Source organism: Xyrauchen texanus, chromosome 23 (genome assembly GCF_025860055.1).
Source record: "Xyrauchen texanus isolate HMW12.3.18 chromosome 23, RBS_HiC_50CHRs, whole genome shotgun sequence".
Classification (NCBI taxonomy): domain Eukaryota; kingdom Metazoa; phylum Chordata; class Actinopteri; order Cypriniformes; family Catostomidae; genus Xyrauchen; species Xyrauchen texanus.
This window is the reverse complement of record NC_068298.1, coordinates 11,071,722-11,090,696: the sequence shown is the minus strand read 5'-3', so window position 1 is coordinate 11,090,696 and position 18,975 is coordinate 11,071,722. Positions and strand designations below refer to the sequence as shown.

Here is an 18,975-nt window from a genome sequence, read left to right as displayed (position 1 = left end):
ACAAAACTAGTTGTCTGCAAGCATGCAAATTCTTGGACTGTGTGCAGGAATCCTTAAGTGGCCATCACTCTAGGCTTAAGCGCACACATTTATTTCTGAATATGCAACAGACCAGGCAGGATATGATGTCATGTGGGAGGGCTTGTTTGTTTTTATTAAATAATACATAATAAATAACAAATAATACTACATTCTTAATATTTTTTTATAAATTGTCTGCTCACTTTCCAGAAACAATAAAACATGCAGCTTTTAAATATATATTCTTTGTATTGAGCCAAGAGGTTAGCCTGTGACATGTCAATCTTCTATTGCTAATGTGTTCTCTCATCATATGGATTTGCTGTTCACAGTTCACTAAACTTGAATGTTCGTCCATGGCAGAACGCAATATTTCTACACATGAATCTGACCACGTTCGGGCACATGGTAAGCCATAAGGGACCATGTGTGAAAGTGATTTTACTACGACTAGGGGGTGTTGCAAGACACCATTTCCTTTATTATAATAACTCTAATGCTTGTTCTCAAAAGGCTTTTTGCTTTTAGAAAATGGCTGCAACAGAAATAAAATTACTACTTGTGTGCATACCTAAAAGAAAAGTGAGAAGTGCATCCTTCATCAAATACAGTGCAAACTGTAACAGTATGCTATTTCAGAGGCAGATATTGTTTACTATTAGTGCTTTTCCAAGCACAAGTGACATGGTCAGTTGCAAAATCTGATTTCAAGCACTACAATGTAAAAAGATACCATGACCATCATCGAGTCTGGATCAGTATGGAACGGCCCTGCAAAGTGAACCGTTCGTTCTGGAGGTGGAGCAGCTCTCTCAGGACAACATTTACAATAATTGTGTATAAGTCATATTTTACTTGTGTTATTACCAGAGGTGTAAAGTAATGAATTACAAATACTCGCGTTACTGCAATTAACTACTTTTTCCAAAGAATTTTACTTATTTAGTAGTTTAAAATTTGTATACTTTTACTTGCGTATATTTGCTGTAACTGTTCTTTTACTGCGCTATTTTCCCACCGTCTGTGTTCGCTACTTCCCTGTCCTGATTTGATTTTTATCTATCAACATGATTGGCTAGGGAGAGTCTCGTGACACCCATCATATCACATGTAAAAAACGCCAGCTGCAGATCTGGCGCCAACTGTTATGGTTGTTGAGAATGTCTCAAGCACAGTTTACACCTGAACATCGCAGCCGCATGATCAAGGCCAATTGCTTGATCGTGTCATGTGAGTTTAACTTGCTCAAGCCATATATCAGCATTAATCCTTCCTCTAATTTGAAGCCACATATCGAGGTAAATTTCATATTTCTGCTTACTAGATTCTATGTGTCTATAACGCAGTCTGTAAATTAGCTTTCTATCACTGAGATTGTTGGGCTGCTGTGAGAGATTAATGCAATGTTATCAACAGGGCTGGGCAATAAAATTATCTAGATGTTTATCGGAAAAAAGAGAGATGTCCTTGATCAAACTTTTGAGTAGTTTTCTACAGCCGTGGCCAAAAGTTTCACAAAGTTTTCTGCTTGAGTTGTTGTGGTGATGATTTACATTGTTTCTAGATTATTGTGCAGAGTGATCAGATGCATTTTAAATAATTGCAAAAATTCATTGGCCCCAATTTTTTTACTTTATCACAAAAACCCAAATTTCCCTTTTTTTTTTTTTTTTTTGGCACTGGCACAAAATGACTAGCTAACATAATTTAACTAATCAAGTGTGAACAAGTTTTAGTCAGTTGAAATCACTTTCAGGATTGGACAACAGAAGACTAGTGCAAAGTTATTTTCTCTGATGAAGCCCCCTTCCCACTGTTTAGGACATCTGGAAAATTGATAGTCCGGAGAAGAAAAGGTGAATGCTATGAGTCCTGTGTTGTGCCAACTGTGAAGCATCCTGAGACCATCCATGTGTGGGGTTGCTTTTCATCCAAGGGAGTGGGCTCTCTCACAATTCTGCCCCAAATACTGCCATGAATAAAGAATGGTATCAAAACGTCCTGCAAGAGCAACTTCTCCCAAAGATCCAGGAGAAATTTGGTGATGATCCGTGCATTTTACAGCATGATGGAGCACCATGTCACAAGGCAAGAGTGATAATGAAGTGGCTCGGATATCATTACATTGAAATTTTGGAACCTGTGGTCAATCCTCAAAAGGCGAGTGGACAAGCAGAAGCCCACAAATTGTGATCAACTCCGAGCACTAATAAGGCAAGTATTGATCGCCATCAGTCAGGATTTGGCCCAGAAGCTGATATCCAGCATGCCTGAGCGAATTGCAGAGGTTTTGAAGAACAAGGGTCAACACGGAAAATATTGACAATATTAAATGATTGTTTTTGCCAATAAAAGCCTTTACAACTTATGAAATGCTTATGATTGTTTTCCAGTATACCATAGAAACATGTGAAAAAATAATCTACAAATACTGAAGCAGCAAACTTTGCAAAACACAAAATGTATGTTACTGTCAATACATTTGGCCACAGCTGTATATTTAGCCTATGTTATACTTCTAAAACAGGGGTGTTCATTACATCAATCATGATAGCAAGACAAGTACTGGTTAGTTGATCTAGATGAAATATAAAATATTTACTTTTTATTTCCTGACGTAGCTGCGTGTTGTTTGATTGACAGATGTTTGAGTGCTAATGCGGTTACATGACGGCCAATGCCCGTCTTGAAACAAAAAGCGTAGAAGAGCACTGCCTAGTAGGCTATGTCATATAAAAGATATTAATCAAACAACAATAACAAGGAAATGAGAAAACCACTCACTACTTTTGGCTGAAGAACTTGAGTAGCTTTAAAAGTATTAATGTAATATAATAAAACAGTGATATTTTTAACAATAATATAATTTGAAAATATTGTTCGTTTTTTTTTATAATTCTGACCCCTGATGTAGAGAGTGTGTTAATTGGAATAATACATTACCAGGAAAGTAGAGATGATAAAATTATAATTACGCTCATCCTTTATTAATTTCGAAAAGTATCAGCATTTGCAGAGCGATACTTCAGCAGAACATTCCACGAGTCACAAACTTCTGAAAATTAAGAACACAACTATTTCTGGGCTTAAAAGATACAAGAACTAATTCAATGTGGGACATTGTATCTCAAAAGGAGGACAATTTGTTCAATATTTTCAAAAATGAAAATTCATGCCATCGGTCAATTACTTTCTTTCTTCATAACACAAATGTAAGATTGTGAGAAGAATATTTCAGCTCTGTAGGTCCATTCAATGTAAGTGAAGGGGTGCCAAAATGTTGACACTTCAAAAAGCACATAAAAGTAATACATACAACTCAGAATTACAACTTCAGAATTGATATGACCGGTGTGGGTGAGAAACAGATCAATATTTATATCAATTTTTGCTAGAAATTTTTCTCTTTGCCCAGTAGATGGCGATATGCATGAAGAATGTGAATCACTAAAAACACAAGAAGAAATTTAATGTGGAGATTGACTGAGCAGAGAGGAGAATTAGTAAAAAAAAAGGAATTCAATATTGATCTATCATATCGCTTCTGAAGACATGGATTAAACCACTGGAGGCACATTGATTAGTCTAATGTTATGCTGATTTATGTGATTTGTGGAGCTTCAATATTTAGCACTGATTCACTTTCATTGAATAGACCAAAAGAGAAATTCTTCTAAAAATCTTAATATGTGTTCTGCAGAAGAAAGTCATACACATACAGGATGGCATGAGCGTGAGTAAATGATGAGAGAATTTTCGTTTTTGAGTGAATTATTTGTTTTTAAGCATGATGAAACCCCTGTACCAAACAACTTTTCCCATGTCTGCTCTACATCTTCTGTTGTGCAGGACATGACGTGCCAAGTGATCTTGCTTATTTAGCATTTTTTTGCATTCCTTGCATTGTTTGAACATGTTTTATGCACAACAATAACGCTCTGTCAGCATTAAGGGAAATTTAGATCCTACACATAAATTGATTTTAATGTAATTGTTTCATATATTCCGATATAAAATGGTGATCAGTGTATTGAAAATAACTTTTTAATCTTTTCATTTCTGTTATGTCTCCCTTTTATTTTTTGGAATCAGATTAATGTAGTGTTTTTTAGTGTATTTTTGGGAAGTAACAGTACTTCTACTGGAGTATGATTTTTCAGTACTCTTTCCACCACTGGGTATTACAAAACAGAATTACTTGCAGCATTTTAAACAATTTAAAAAATCATCCTAACTATCAACTGCTGACAGTTGCCAAACAACATAGCAACTGGGTGCAGACAAATAGCTGTAAGCGATTTTAACAATTTTGGCATTTCCACCAGACTTGTCGATAAACTAGCCACTCCCCCCTCTTTCCAAAACCCGCTCTCCAAAGACATGCACACACCCTTGAAGACCATTGATTTAGAGCATATGGAGGACATGGGTCGCTCTGAGCTTTCACGGGAACAAGACACCATACCGGCACTTTTACAAGTGTATATGTGGGCTGTCCTGTGAACGTGCACAATAATTGACAGGCGGAAAGTCTTCTAATTTGCTTAACAAACAATCTGACCACAGACATCTTTTTCTCTACTGTTTACTGAGCCTAGGGCTGTTACAGAGACAGGTGTGATATGTCATGGCACCTATTTAAGTGATATCTTATAGGTAAGAAGGATGTGTTCTGTATATAATGTAATCCAAAAATCACTTACAGCACCTTTAATATGGAATTAAATTGATGTGTGGTTATTGATAATACAATAGATACCTATTTTTAATTAATGCTATAATCAGTTTCCAAAACATTCCTCTTTGGGCACACATGGTTTAATTCTGAAAAAAAAAAAAAAGTAGTGTGAAGTGTACATATACTCTAACTGTATTTCAGGTTGAGTAAACCTGAATGTGGAATAACTGGTTGCAGTGTGACCTACATTTTAGATTCTTTTTTTGTTGTTGTTTGTTTGTAAACTTGATGAGTCATCTTTGCAAAAAGGGAACGGAAAAAGCTTTCCTGTTTAGATTATGCATTCATGGAACAGTTATTGCGCATTGCTAGTTTTATTTTAAGAACGATTGTGTTATAAAGTGCAAAAGCATTGGACAGCCTGATTCACAGTGGCAGTTTTCTTATCAAATGTATTCAAGCCTTTGAAAAGCATTTCACAGGCAACCATGTCATGCCTTACTTCCTTTTTTGTTTTCATGTGTTTTTCCTCAGGGTAAGAGCCATTTCCTTTTTTAAAAGCTGCTTTTGCACTCACACTGATTCTGGGAGACACAAGAATGAGCTATTTAATCCAAGAATGAGGCATTTCTGTCAAATAAACAAGTGATTTATACTCCTGAGCTTTTGCAAAATGTTGTTTGGGCCATTTAATGTATAACAAACAAATAAGCTAATACAAAGTCTGACAGTGAAAATGTTGTCCCTAAAACAGATTGAATGTGAGTTTTCCAGACCTCTGTGTGGTGTTCAGAGAGCTCTTTTGCTATGATTTAGTAGGTAACAGGATGGGGGCCATTGAATGCACACTGTACTGATACTGTACTGATTAACACTAGGATATATGTAATGTAGAGGAAGTCACGTGGGTTTTGTTGTCATCAATTGCGGTCTGTTAATGAGTAAAAAGCAAACCGAGAGAGTGGGATTTTGGTTATTTTTCTGCCATAAGCTAATTTTTTCCCTATCATAGGTCAGGTTGTTGCTTTCTATTTAATAAAAAAAAAGTGTACTGCAGCAAAATCAATTGATAGAGAACATTGGCATAACTTTATGCTATTAAATTTAACGGCCAGCATGTTTGCAACAAGTCGCTTGGATTATAGTTCTTTAAACACACCCACTCGAAGAGGATGTAAGACAGCCTGTCATTGGACGATGGTACGAGCAGTTTACATAATATTATTGAATTTGTGAATCCCGCTCACAAGAAACGGATGCGAAACATATCAGAAGTTAATGGCGGCTCGTTCACTGTTGCTGTGAGATGCTGAGTTGAATTGACAAACGGTAAAATAAATGGAAAATCAAACAATAACAAAAGCAAATGGATGAAGAAAAGAAATTGCCAAATGCTTTTTAAAACCCATTTTAAAAGGTGCATTTAAATATGATTTATTAACTCTTTCCCCACCAAACACGGAATTTTCCGGGTTTTATGAAAAAACGCTTCCCCACCAAACACAGATTTTTCCGGGTATCCGTGTTTTAGGTGGTATACGGTAAGGAAGACCCGCGCGCATGTTTTGAAAGAGTACGCAACTCTTTGATCAAAGAAACAGACTGCGATCGTCTCAAATGTGAAGAAGTGGAACACCATACTAATACTAAAGCACTTGTTTGATAAAAATGCCTTTTTCTCAGCTTTTTGTCCGAAATGTTGTTTTTGACAAAACCTACCTCTGTTCAAGTGGCAATAAAAAAAGAACAAATGAAGATAAAATAAAATCTTTTTTTTTTTTTTTTTGCCTAAAAGCAGAGGCTCAGATCTTTATTTTGATATATAGCATCTTCATATATTCATGGAAGAAAATATTCTGCGGGCCATTAAATTTTAGCGAAAATCGTCAAAAACCCTGGCGGTGGCTGGCAACTTTTTTTAAAAACGCTGGCGGGGAAAGAGTTAATGTACAATTTTATTGTTAAATATAATGACATTTTAAAACATGAATTAAATAAACATAATTAAATCTATATATTTGTGCATTTTTTTTCTTCACATTTTTATTTTCAAATTAATAGATTGATCATTTATTCCTTCATTCTTTTGTAAATGGCACTCCTGGGCTTCCATACCAGTGCACCCTCAAAACAAGTAGTAGGTAATTATGAAGTTGTCATGTCAACGTCTATATTTTAACATGGGTTAAAATGAAAATTCTTTCATAATTCACTTACCCACATGCTGTTCCAACCCCATATGACTTTCTTCTGTTGAACACTAAAGGAGATGTTAGACAGGATGAAAGCCTCAGTCACCATTCACTTTAATTGTATAGAAAAAAGGATGCAATGAAAGTGAATGGTGACTGAGACTAACATACAGCCTAACATCTATTTTTGTGTCATACAGATTTGGAACTACATGAGGGTGAGTACCTGTCATTTACAAATCTATAAATTTTGTTAAATCTCAAAACATGACTTCCCAGGATTAATTACTAACCCAGGGTAAAGTATGAAACATGTTGAAGCATGGAACAAGATTACGTTAGCCCAGGGTGAAAAGCCCAATGCTTTCAATATTTCAGACAGCATGTCAATGATACCACACTATTCTACTGCTCTTCTTCTTAATTGCCTTTGCCAAATCCAGTATATTGTTCTGTATGCAGTATACTAATATTTCTCCACCATATTTCATTTAACCCAGTTCTGATTAGCCCAGCCATATATTGCACATAGAAGCCTGACTCATATGTGTCCAGGAAATAATTATCTTCATGTTTTAATTGTCTGGTTTAACTGACAAACAGGCTCAAAAACGCAAGTCAATGCATTCATGCACTGCACAGTGTATTAAATTACACTGCTGGCTACTGAATGAAAGTTCTTAAAGCAGATCTTATTTGTTATTGGAGTTCAGCAGAATCGTGCTGTCTAAAGAGGATGTGCAACTGCTCTTTCCTCCTTTTTGCTCTGCCTATCTTGACAGCTTTGCATGCAAGCCATTGTTTTATTTTTTCTGTTTCACTGTAAAGGCCCTCTTGTGTCCCCCCTCCCCCTCTATGTTTTCTCTCATGCTGAATGCATATGTAGGCATCGCAAATGTGGCATGTTGCAGAATGGCGACGGATTGGTGCTCAATGCCCAGGTTGCATTCAGCAGTCGCCCCCTGGTGGCCAGTCTGTCATCCTCAATTTTGTTTTGGAATGGTGTAGGAGCATGAAAACTGGTGAAGATAGATGAAGTCCCCGCAGCTATTGTGGATTAGTTTGAACTTCTGGACTCTGAGCAACTCACGTAGAAGGAAATATGTTCCTGTGTTTTGATGTATCTGTTCTGTGTGTTTCAGTCCTGCATTGAGACCTGAAAATTGCACACCCTCAACCGGGGGAAAGTCCGCCACGCACAAGATTTGTCTGGTGTGCTCCGATGAAGCTTCAGGCTGCCATTATGGAGTCCTCACCTGCGGAAGCTGCAAGGTCTTCTTTAAAAGAGCAGTTGAAGGTGAGGAAGTCTTAGCATGCCAATTCACCCAAAAATGAAAACGATGTCATCATATACTCAACCTCATGTCATTTCAAACCTGTATAACTTGCAATATTATGTGAAACACAACAAGATTCCTCCTCTGTCTTTTCACTCCAAAGTTTAACAAAAGTAGTTTAAAAGTAGTCCATGCAACTTGTGTGTCATTTTCCATGTCTTCTAAATGACAAAAGAAACAACCTGGAATTCAAGTGGTTTTTCTCACTCTTAATCAAGCTTGCGGCTTATTAGCATACAAAAATTACAATTGTTTTTTGTTGTTTTTTATCGTATGCCTTCAGCAGACTTACTGTACAGGAATATAATGCACAAGTCTTGCTATCTGTTTGCTTGCTATGTTATCTGTTTGTGCCTGATATACTCACTGCCCATCTTTACCTGATTCGTTAAAAATTAGGGACCAGATGCTTCATTCATGATCTTCTCACTGCATGTCTCTATTCCTGCAACTCATACTATGAATCATTTGTCTGTCAAAATGCATTTTTCCCCTGTAGGCGTTCAAAAGAAGTATCCCTGCAATATTGCTCTAATGCATACAGATATCTCAAATATGATTTTAAAATAACGAGTGTATATTTTTGAGTGTCTCCCACAGTGGAAAGAAAACAATGTTAAATTCATGCATTGTGGTATTTTTTAGAGCTGGTGAACTCCAAAAACCACTGTTGCGGTTTAACTTTGAGCTTTAAGTGTCAGAATTGACCTAATCAAACTGATATACAGGCAGATGCACAATACATGCAACACAATAAATAGAGACCTCTCCAGTACCTGAAATAAACAATCTAATTAAATTATTTACTTCTATCCACTAATTGTGGATGATTCATCAGTGCACATTATTCAAAAGAAAGAAATGTCTTTGTAAATGTAGCAACTTGCTGTAATTACTATTATTCCATAATTGTATTTATACTATTATAAAGCATATATGAACCAGTACATGATGTTAGTCCTATCTAATTCACACTTAATTCTCATAGGGCAACACAATTATCTGTGTGCTGGGCGGAACGATTGCATCATTGACAAAATCCGTCGGAAAAACTGCCCTGCGTGTCGTTTCCGCAAATGTCTCATGGCAGGCATGAACCTGGAAGGTAAGTAACTCAAATTTGCAGTTATGTAAATTTACCAGTGTGTCCTCAAATGTCAGTCCATTAGGGCTGAACGATATGACGACAAAAATGATATCTTGATATTTAAAAAATAAATGTATCCATATATATCTCGATAATTATAGATTTGCTCTGAAATTACTTAGTATTTTTTTTATTATTATTGTTATTTATTTATTTTTATTAGAGGAATCATCATTTTATCCAAACAGCCACTGAATCCATGTAGATTCAAAATGTTTAATGAATAAAGTAAAAATCTTTATCCAAAAAAAAGGTTGGATTTATTTTACCAAGAGCACTCAACTGCAGTGTCAGTGTGTATTTGACATGTCAGGGGTTGACATGAAGTGCCATTTTTTTATTTTCCTGGTCAATGGCTGTGCAGCCCCCTGTTAATCGTCTATTTTTCAATACAAATGATATTAGTAGCATAACAGTTTGTGTAAATTTTGTCCTATAATATATAATATAATCATAATCCTGCATGTGAATTTTCACAGCACATCTTAAGTGCTTTAATGAAAGAAAAACTGTCCATTTGTTCAAAATGAGTAAACACAGTTAATGTCACAAATTAGCTTATTTGATTACGAAATTGTGTGGAATCTTAAATATTTCTTATATTATGTCAAGGTCGGTGTACCTGTATGCTGCGGTGGAAATCTCAAGAATGAATAGTGGTGTTTTCCTTATTACATCACATGTTGTTCTGATAGCAAAAAGAAACAAATGAAACATGGAATGTAGGCTGTCATTCGTGCAGCCTGACTGAAGTAAAGTGTGCGGATGGAACTATAAAAATCCTTAGGAGTTTCACTCAGATGTGTCCTATTTCTGCTCTGCCATAAAGCTGCCCATAACTGCTGTTCTAGGATCAGTTTCTCCTACCCAAATCCAAAGTTTAGGCAAGAGTGGGACAGGAAAAGCTGACTCTAGATCAGCAGATGTGGTCATCTTTAATCATTTGCTGCATGCATCCTTAGAGAAAATGCAGTCATCTTTTAAATAATTAGACATTTATAAAACAAATCTTAAATAAAATAAGTGTAGTTAGTCGAATAAAAATATTTAAGAAATGAATGTATAGTTTATTCAATTGAATTTTCAAGTATCAAGTTACATATCCATATGTACATTCAAATGCGAGATCAATCAACTCAAAACTATCCTGCACTGAGATGCCGGTGCTGCCATCCCACGAAGGCAGCCCTCTCCCCTTTATTTTGTATTAGCCTCCAAAAACTTGTTGCCACTTTCATTGCGTTCTAAACGGTGGAAATAATGCATTCCTTGGGCATTTCGAAGGGAGAACAATTATGTTGGCAATGCAGTAGAGTTGTACCAAACAAAATTTCTAGTAAGAATGACTTAAAATGTGATCACTTCTGAATGGAACACACCCATTGTCGGCGGGGATGGCATACAGTATGATGCCAGGTTCAAAAATACGGGAGGACAGTTCTTTATGTTGGCTGCCATGCCGATGGAAAAAAACATGCATTACAGCCTTTTACAGTTTAATAATCTCATCAATATTCTGATGTTATTTTAATTAACTGTGTTGCCCTGAATAATCTTAAAATTAGGTTAATGACACACTCTTTAGGAAACATAGTGGCCAAATGAAAAGCGCATTAAAATCATTCTAATATTTAGGACAATGCTAAATTTTATATCGAAATTTCTATAAATCACCTAGCCCTACTCTACCTATTTGTTACAAATTTAAAATTGCAGCAAGGTATAAAGTGTTTTAAACTGTTTTTAACTTTGCTTATCCACTTGTAGCCCGTAAGACCAAGAAGCCCCGTCCATCCGGCAAGGTAGTCCTTCAGCCATCGGTTCCCGAGCATACACTCCCTCCACTGCCCGAGGCACGGGCACTGGTGCCAAAACCCATGCCTCAGCTGGTGCCAACCATGTTATCTCTACTGAAGGCCATCGAGCCGGACACTATCTACGCCGGATATGACAGCACCATACCTGACACTTCCACCCGCCTCATGACCACTCTGAACAGGCTGGGTGGCCGGCAAGTCATCTCTGCGGTCAAATGGGCCAAAGCTCTGCCAGGTACAACATGGAATTTCATTCTAAACAAGGGTGCTCTGAAGGGTCATGTTTTCAAATGTGATGTGGCTCCCTAATGTGCCAGCGGGTCAGGTTTAAAGTGTCATGAACCCACTCCGAACCAATTGTTCAAACCTTAGTCTGAAAAAAGGCTCATGGAGTGGGTGTGTGAAAAGATGTCAAATTTGGGGGTTACGGAGGTAGGAAGGAGGGACGTGAGTATCTCCAGAGGGTCTTTCAAACGCATAAACAAGACAGATGGCTGAACATCACATTATGATTGGAGATAAAAACGAAAGAGGTTTGGGGCACTTTGCTGTACATAAATCATGGGACAAAAGTGTGATGAATGAAGACGATAGAACAGATTGCAATTCTGCCAAAATATTTGGATGTTTTGTCCCAAGCTTTTGAGAAAGAAGTGAGAACAGAATTCAGAGCAGATATTACCATCAAAACATCTATTCCTACAAGGATTGTTTCAGGTTAAATACAAGTTAGTCTATTGGCCGCATTTGTGGCATAATGTTGATTACCACAGAAAATTATTTTTCTAAAGAGAAAAATCACGCTCAGTAAGGCACATAATGAGAAGTAAACGGGTCTAATACACACAATTTTAAACCGTATGTTTGGAGCACTTGTGTCGGTCCAGTTATAGACTGTTATCCATTCTGAGAAGTGATTTCGTTCTCATCACGGTGTTCAGTGTAAAAGTCCCCTCTCATGTCTGTTCGGCGGGTGCTGTTGAAGTCTCGCACCTGCCCAGAACAGATGTTACCTCCATGAGTCTGAATTCTGCTCTGTAATGTGAACTCATGAATGAGGCAGTGGCGAAGCTAGGGGGTGGCCGTGGCCACCATGGACCGAAGCCTGGCTACCCCACTCACAATTGCTGTTTTAGTCATTTTTTTTGGGTGTCATTTTTTTGGCACAATTTAGTTGTTTAGAGGTGAAATCATCTCTCATCTACAAATGTACAAACTTAACATGTGCGCACACCAAGGTCGCCAAACCTCTCCGTCCCAGTTGTCATTGTATTCACTCACACTTACAGTCCGACATTATAAAAATGCTGCCCGAACATTTCTGTGCCACCACAGACTGATCACTTGCCCCTGCCTGGCCAACCCTTTGAAAAACTCATGTGTACTGTCCAACCAATCATAACATAAGAGATTACCTCATTTTTTGACGTTACTTCAACTTCTGTTTTTAAACTGGAAGACTGAAATGGCTCATTTGAATGAAAAAATAATCACTTTCCCCTTCGCAATAAACTCTCAAAAAAATTGTTTTGGGGTTATATGACCCTTAAAGCTTATTGTGCTCCCTGTAAGTAAAGTTACACAGAACGGATATTTGATACTATCTCTTCTGGATAACATCACTAAATCTACAGTAAGAATTAATAGTCAAAACATTTACAGTTGCAGAATCTATTAGAAGTTTAGCATTATACATTTAAAAAAAAAAAATCTATTACTGACCTGCAGAAGCTACATAACGGATTCAACAAGACAAAATAATAAATGAAAATAATTTTTATTTATTTTTTTCATATGCTACTGTCAGTACAGAAAATGTTCTGCTATTGAGCATGCTTTAAGAAAACCTCTGTTTTATTCTTCACTTTTAGGCTTCCGAAACCTTCACCTGGATGATCAGATGACCCTCCTGCAATGCTCCTGGCTCTTCCTCATGTCTTTTGGATTAGGCTGGAGATCATACCAGCAGTGTAATGGAAATATGCTGTGTTTTGCTCCAGACCTGGTGATTAATCAGTATGTATCTCATTTAGCAGTTTGACTGCCCATATAACTCCAAATAACGACAACAAATATGTGTTTCACACATGAATGAGGAAGCTCTGTATGTGTCTACAGAGAGAGGATGAAGCTGCCATACATGACTGATCAGTGTGAACAGATGCTGAAGATCTCCAATGAGTTTGTCAGGCTGCAAGTTTCAAATGAGGAATACCTGTGCATGAAAGTCCTTCTGCTGCTGAGCACAGGTGAGCTCCTTTATTGCTAAAATAATTCCATATACAGGTGAAACTCGAAAAATTTGAATATCGTGCAAAAGTTCATTAATTTCAGTAATTCAACTTAAAAGGTGAAACTAATATATAGACTCATTACAAGCAAAGTAAGATATTTCAAGCCTTTATTTGATATAATTTTGATGATTATGGCTTACAGCTTATGAAAACCCCAAATTCAGAATGTCAGAAAATTAGAATATTACATGAAATCAATTAAAAAAAAAGGATTTTATATACAGAAATGTCAGCCCTCTGAAAAGTATAATCATGCATATGTACTCAGTACATGGTTTGGGCCCCTTTTGCATTAATTACTGCCTCAATGCGGCGTGGCATGGATGCTATCAGCCTGTGGCACTGCTGAGGTGTTATGGAAGACCAAGATGCTTCAATAGCGGCCTTCAGCTCTTCTGCATTGTTTGGTCTCATGTCTCTCATCTTTCTCTTGGCAATGCCCCATAGATTCTTTATGGGGTTCAGGTCAGGCGAGTTTGCTGGCCAATCAAGCACAGTAATACCATGGTCATTGAACCAGGTTTTGGTACTTTTGGCAGTGTGGGCAGGTGCCAAGTCCTGCTGGAAAATGAAGTCAGCATCTCCATAAAGCTTGTCTGCTGAAGGAAGCATGAAGTGCTCTAAAATGTCCCGGTAGACGGCTGCGTTGACTCTGGACTTAATAAAGCACAGTGGACCAACACCAGCCGATGACATGGCTCCCCAAACCAACACAGACTGTGAAAACTTCACACTGGACTTCAAGCATCTTGGATTGTGTGCCTCTCCATCCTTCCTCCAGACTCTGGGACCTTGGTTTCCAAATGAGATGCAAAATTTGCTCTCATCAGAAAAGAGGACTTTGGACCACTGAGCAACAGACCAGTTCTTTTTTTCTTTAGCCCAGGTAAGACGTTTGACATTTGAAGCCCATGTCCAGGACCCGCCTGTGTGTGGTGGCTCTTGATGCAGTAACTCCAGCCTCAGTCCACTCCTTGTGAAGCTCCCCACACATTTGAATGGCCTTTTCCTGACAATCCTCTCCAGGCTACGGTCATCCCTGCTGCTTGTGCACCTTTTTCTTCCACACTTTTCCCTTCCACTTAACTTTCTATTAATGTGCTTTGATACAGCACTTTGAGAACATCCAACTTCTTTTGCAATTACCTTTTGAGGCTTTCCCTCCTTGTGGAGGGTGTCAATGATGGTTTTCTGCACAACTGTCAGGTCAGCAGTCTTCCCCATGATTGTGAATTCAACTGAACCAGACTGAGAGACCATTTAAAGGCTCAGGAACCCTTTGCAGGTGTTTAGCTGATTAGAGTGTGACACTTTGAGCCTACAATACTGAACCTTTTCACAATATTCTAATTTTCTGAGATTCTGAATTTGGGGTTTTCATAAGCTGTAAGCCATAATCATCAAAATTATATCAAATAAAGGCTTGAAATATCTTACTTTGCTTGTAATGAGTCTATATAATATATTAGTTTCACCTTTTAAGTTGAATTACTGAAATTAATGAACTTTTGCACGATATTCTAATTTTTCGAGTTTCACCTGTACAATGCAAGTTTGATGAGAATCCATATGAATGGCATCAATCCAGTCAGATTGAATTTAGTGCATTCTTGGAGCGATGATTGATTGTTTCATATGAGATTAGTCACAAAGCAATAAAATAGTTTTATGGGAGCAATGTTTTACAGGAAATGATGGAAAACGCTTTTTATTGTCCTTTTGTGGTTTTTCAGTGCCGAAGGATGGTTTGAAGAGCCAATCAGTGTTCGATGAGCTACGAATGTCCTACATTAAAGAATTGGGCAAGGCCATTGTGAAGAGAGAGGAGAACTCCAGCCAGAACTGGCAACGATTCTATCAGCTAACTAAGCTACTGGACTCCATGCATGATGTAATTTATTATTCCCCTTAATAATCCACGTACATTTTTGTATTTTCATAGCATAAATGTACATTTTTGGTTAAAAAGAAAACATAAAAATACAAATTGACCCTGTTTACTTTCTTACTAAATATTATTTTTATTGTATATTATTCATCGGTCAACGTTCATCCATGGAAACATGTTTGTATTTATTATCTTTCATAAATCTTTCTGCTGATGTTACCAAGTAAATGTATTTGTGAATTCTGTTTCACGTTGTTTACATTTCAAGTTATTATTTATGTTGTATAGTTTATATGTATTTAAAAAAAAAAATATATATATATATAAAATATGCTATATTATTATTTATATTTATATATACTGCATATTTCTAATATAATATATTAATATAAAAAATAATATATATAGTTAATATAATATTAATTAAATATGTTATATATTTTAAATCTATAAAAAAAATACTTTCTTCGATTATTGCTTGTATAATGTAAAGCAGCAAATTCCTAACATGTCATTTTCTCTGCAGTTGGTGGGTGGACTCCTGAACTTCTGTTTCTACACCTTTGTGAATAAATCCCTGAGCGTGGAGTTTCCCGAAATGCTTGCAGAGATCATCAGCAACCAGTTACCAAAATTCAAAGCTGGGAGTGTCAAACCGCTACTCTTTCACCAGAAGTGAAGCTCCTCCCTGCAGCAGGACATGATGCCTTAAATGCCCACCACGTTCCCTGTCTCCCCTCTCCACCCATGACAGCAGACTTAAGTTTGCACTGCAGCATGGGGAGAATGAGTGGCAGGGACTGTATGCAACCCAGCACAGAACTCCATTATTGATGAAAAAAGAAAAAGTTGAGTCAGAGGAAGAGACGGGTAATTAAAGCAAAGGTTCTAATAAGCTAATGACATAACTATTAAACTTATGGATAGTGACAGATTATCCCATACATGTTGTCTCAGGTGTTTGACTTCCAGCATAAACAGTTAATAGAGGAAAGCTAATTCTCTAAGGTCAACATATGTATTTTCAGACGCCTTTTATTTTTGGAGCAGATGCAGAGCCACAGCACTTACAGTACAGTATGCACAGATTATGTAGTACACATATTAACTTTTCAAAACATGGTATTTTATGTCAAAATATAGACTTTTTTTAACTTCATCTGATACAAGTTTCAAATAATAATTTCAATAATATGTACAGAAATAATGGCTTCAGCTTGGTTTGGAAATCAAATACATTTTGTATAACAGCATATCTTTACAGTTTTAAACATGTCGCTAACTGCTAAAAAATAACATATATATACAGAAAAGGGAAAATGTGCCTTTTTTTTTTTTTAGCTTATTTTTAGCCTTTTTCTTTACCTGTCCGCACCAGACATTTTGCATCCGCTGTGTTAGGACCTCTTCATAGTTGATTGTACTTTTATACCCAATTGCACTTGTAATTTTACAAATGGCCGTGTTCATTTTTGGCTGCTCGGTTATCTGTTGTGTGAACTTAAGAAATGTATCCTTATTGATATAGCATAAATTTAAGGAGTCTGACGATCGGCATTCTTTCTATGTTGGTTGGACGTCAGTTGAGAAATGCAACATGAGCACTTTCACTCCTTTTAAATGCTTTATAAAAGCTGGTTTATGTTTGATTTGCAGAAATATACTATGTGTATTAGTGTAAGAAAGCCATTTCTTATTAAATTTCACCCGTTAATTCATATAGGAATTATGCAATGTGAATCCTGAGTCTAACACTTTGTTCATGTTTTTATGTGTCGTCTTTGTTCCTTCACTAGTAGTGCAGCAGCATTACACAACCAAAACAATGTATGCATATAACATTACATATAACACTGGTTTAAGGTGAATGTTTTTTTTGTTTTTGTCCCTGATAAAGAATAAAACACAATACAATCATACATAGATACATCAAACATCTTGTGACATCACAACTCAGGCCTGATTCAGTTATATTTTCAGTACTTCTGAAGCTCTAGATTGTTTCTAGTATGACAGTGTACAGTACATGTTTTTTTTTCCATCAGGTGGAGGCTAATCCATCAAACTAACCATGTTTTTTTCTTTCTGAGTGCTAACGCTCTTTGTTGGTTTAATGAGTGATACTGTAGTGCAGGAGCAGGGTTAACTCTGGGAATTTCTACTCACCTGTAATGTTGCAATCTGTTATTTCTGTGCCAAACATATACTGATTTTAATTTGTACAATCTGAAACTGTGCTTGTCTTAACAGTTGGTCTACATTTGAGAGGGGTAAAAAAAAGATAAAAAGAGAAGATTAATATTTAGAATTTATTCTGTGAAAGCGTAATACATCGTTCAATGCGTACATAAATAAACAGATAAGACTCCAGCTTCAACCTGCTTAGCATTGCATTGTGTTGTACAGATTTAGAAATCGTTATTCTCAAATTCTAATCAATACCCGAGCAGTACTTTTCTCACTTTGCTCTTCCGTTCCTACAGATATATATGATACAAATAAACAGATGTATTTACATGAACTTTTGCAATGTGTTTTATAAAATGTTCTGTTAGACCTTATTGTGTAAACAGTGAAAGATGGGAGGGGAGTGGGTGGGACATGTATTTTGCTGAAGAGGATTTGTAATGCAATGATTCAGACTTCCTTATCAACAATTGAACATGTTTCGTCATAAATTAATTCATTGTGAGTCAGCGAAGGCAAGATTTTAAATTGTATGAAAGCATATATTTAAATTATCTCTGCCAACGATTTCATTTACATAAACACTTTTGTCTTTTTTGTATCAAGTTTGAGTAGTGCAGTATTTTAATAAAGCTAATTGGTTATTACAAATCTGTCAGTTTTTAACATTAAAACTAAGTACAATTTAAAAAAAAAAGAAAATGGCATGTTGCATTTTGTGATGATAGCCAGGCACAAACTTTCTGTTGCTCCCAAAACAAAACACATTAACAACCATTCATTGTATAATACAAGGCTTAAAATAAAAGTCCTCCACTGCAAAAGAGATTAACAGCTGTTACACATTACAGTAGTTTTCCATCTCCAGCACAGTTTAGTAGCCTTAAATTAATGTCCTGTTGGGATCCAGCAATTCCTTTTCTTTCTTTTTATTCACTATAGTAGATATACATGTATGGTTGTTGAAATCTTTGACATAATGCATGCATCCTGGTGTAGGTTATTACATATATAATTTAGAGATGTGGACGGGGTCACTTAAAATGGGTAATTTGCATGCATTTTACCACCATTATATTTAGGGTAATTTGCACACATACTAAAGTCAGATGGGAATTTAGGGTCTTGAAATATGTGACCTATGGACTAAATTAAACTGTCCTTATTGTACCTTATTAGGTAATGAAATGTATAATGGAATTAGTCATGTTCGACAACCATTATAAATTAGATAACAAACAACTAGATTATTTGTCTTAATAGATTCTCCACCATTGAAATCGTAATACAACGTCTCGTTGTATCCGCTCACAATTTCTACTGTGAGGAATTAGCTTGAATAAGTGAATTATGATTGATATTATTCTCTTGACTTATTGAAAATAATATCACACGTATTTAGGTACAGCTTTGA

At 36.4% G+C, this 18,975-nt stretch overlaps 1 protein-coding gene across 1 annotated transcript in view; it reads left to right on the top strand.

Annotated features, from left to right (window-relative positions):
* nr3c1 (nuclear receptor subfamily 3, group C, member 1 (glucocorticoid receptor)) overlaps positions 1–18,166 on the top strand; it is a 34,263-nt gene extending 16,097 nt beyond the window's left edge. The window contains exons 3-9 of the mRNA XM_052154827.1: positions 8,034–8,188; positions 9,217–9,333; positions 11,143–11,427; positions 13,064–13,208; positions 13,311–13,441; positions 15,220–15,377; positions 15,901–18,166. Of these exons, the coding sequence (XP_052010787.1) occupies positions 8,034–8,188; positions 9,217–9,333; positions 11,143–11,427; positions 13,064–13,208; positions 13,311–13,441; positions 15,220–15,377; positions 15,901–16,053 (1,144 nt within the window). The 3' untranslated portion in view covers positions 16,054–18,166. The remainder of the gene's footprint in view (positions 1–8,033; positions 8,189–9,216; positions 9,334–11,142; positions 11,428–13,063; positions 13,209–13,310; positions 13,442–15,219; positions 15,378–15,900) is intronic.
* The last annotated feature ends 809 nt before the right edge of the window (positions 18,167–18,975 follow it).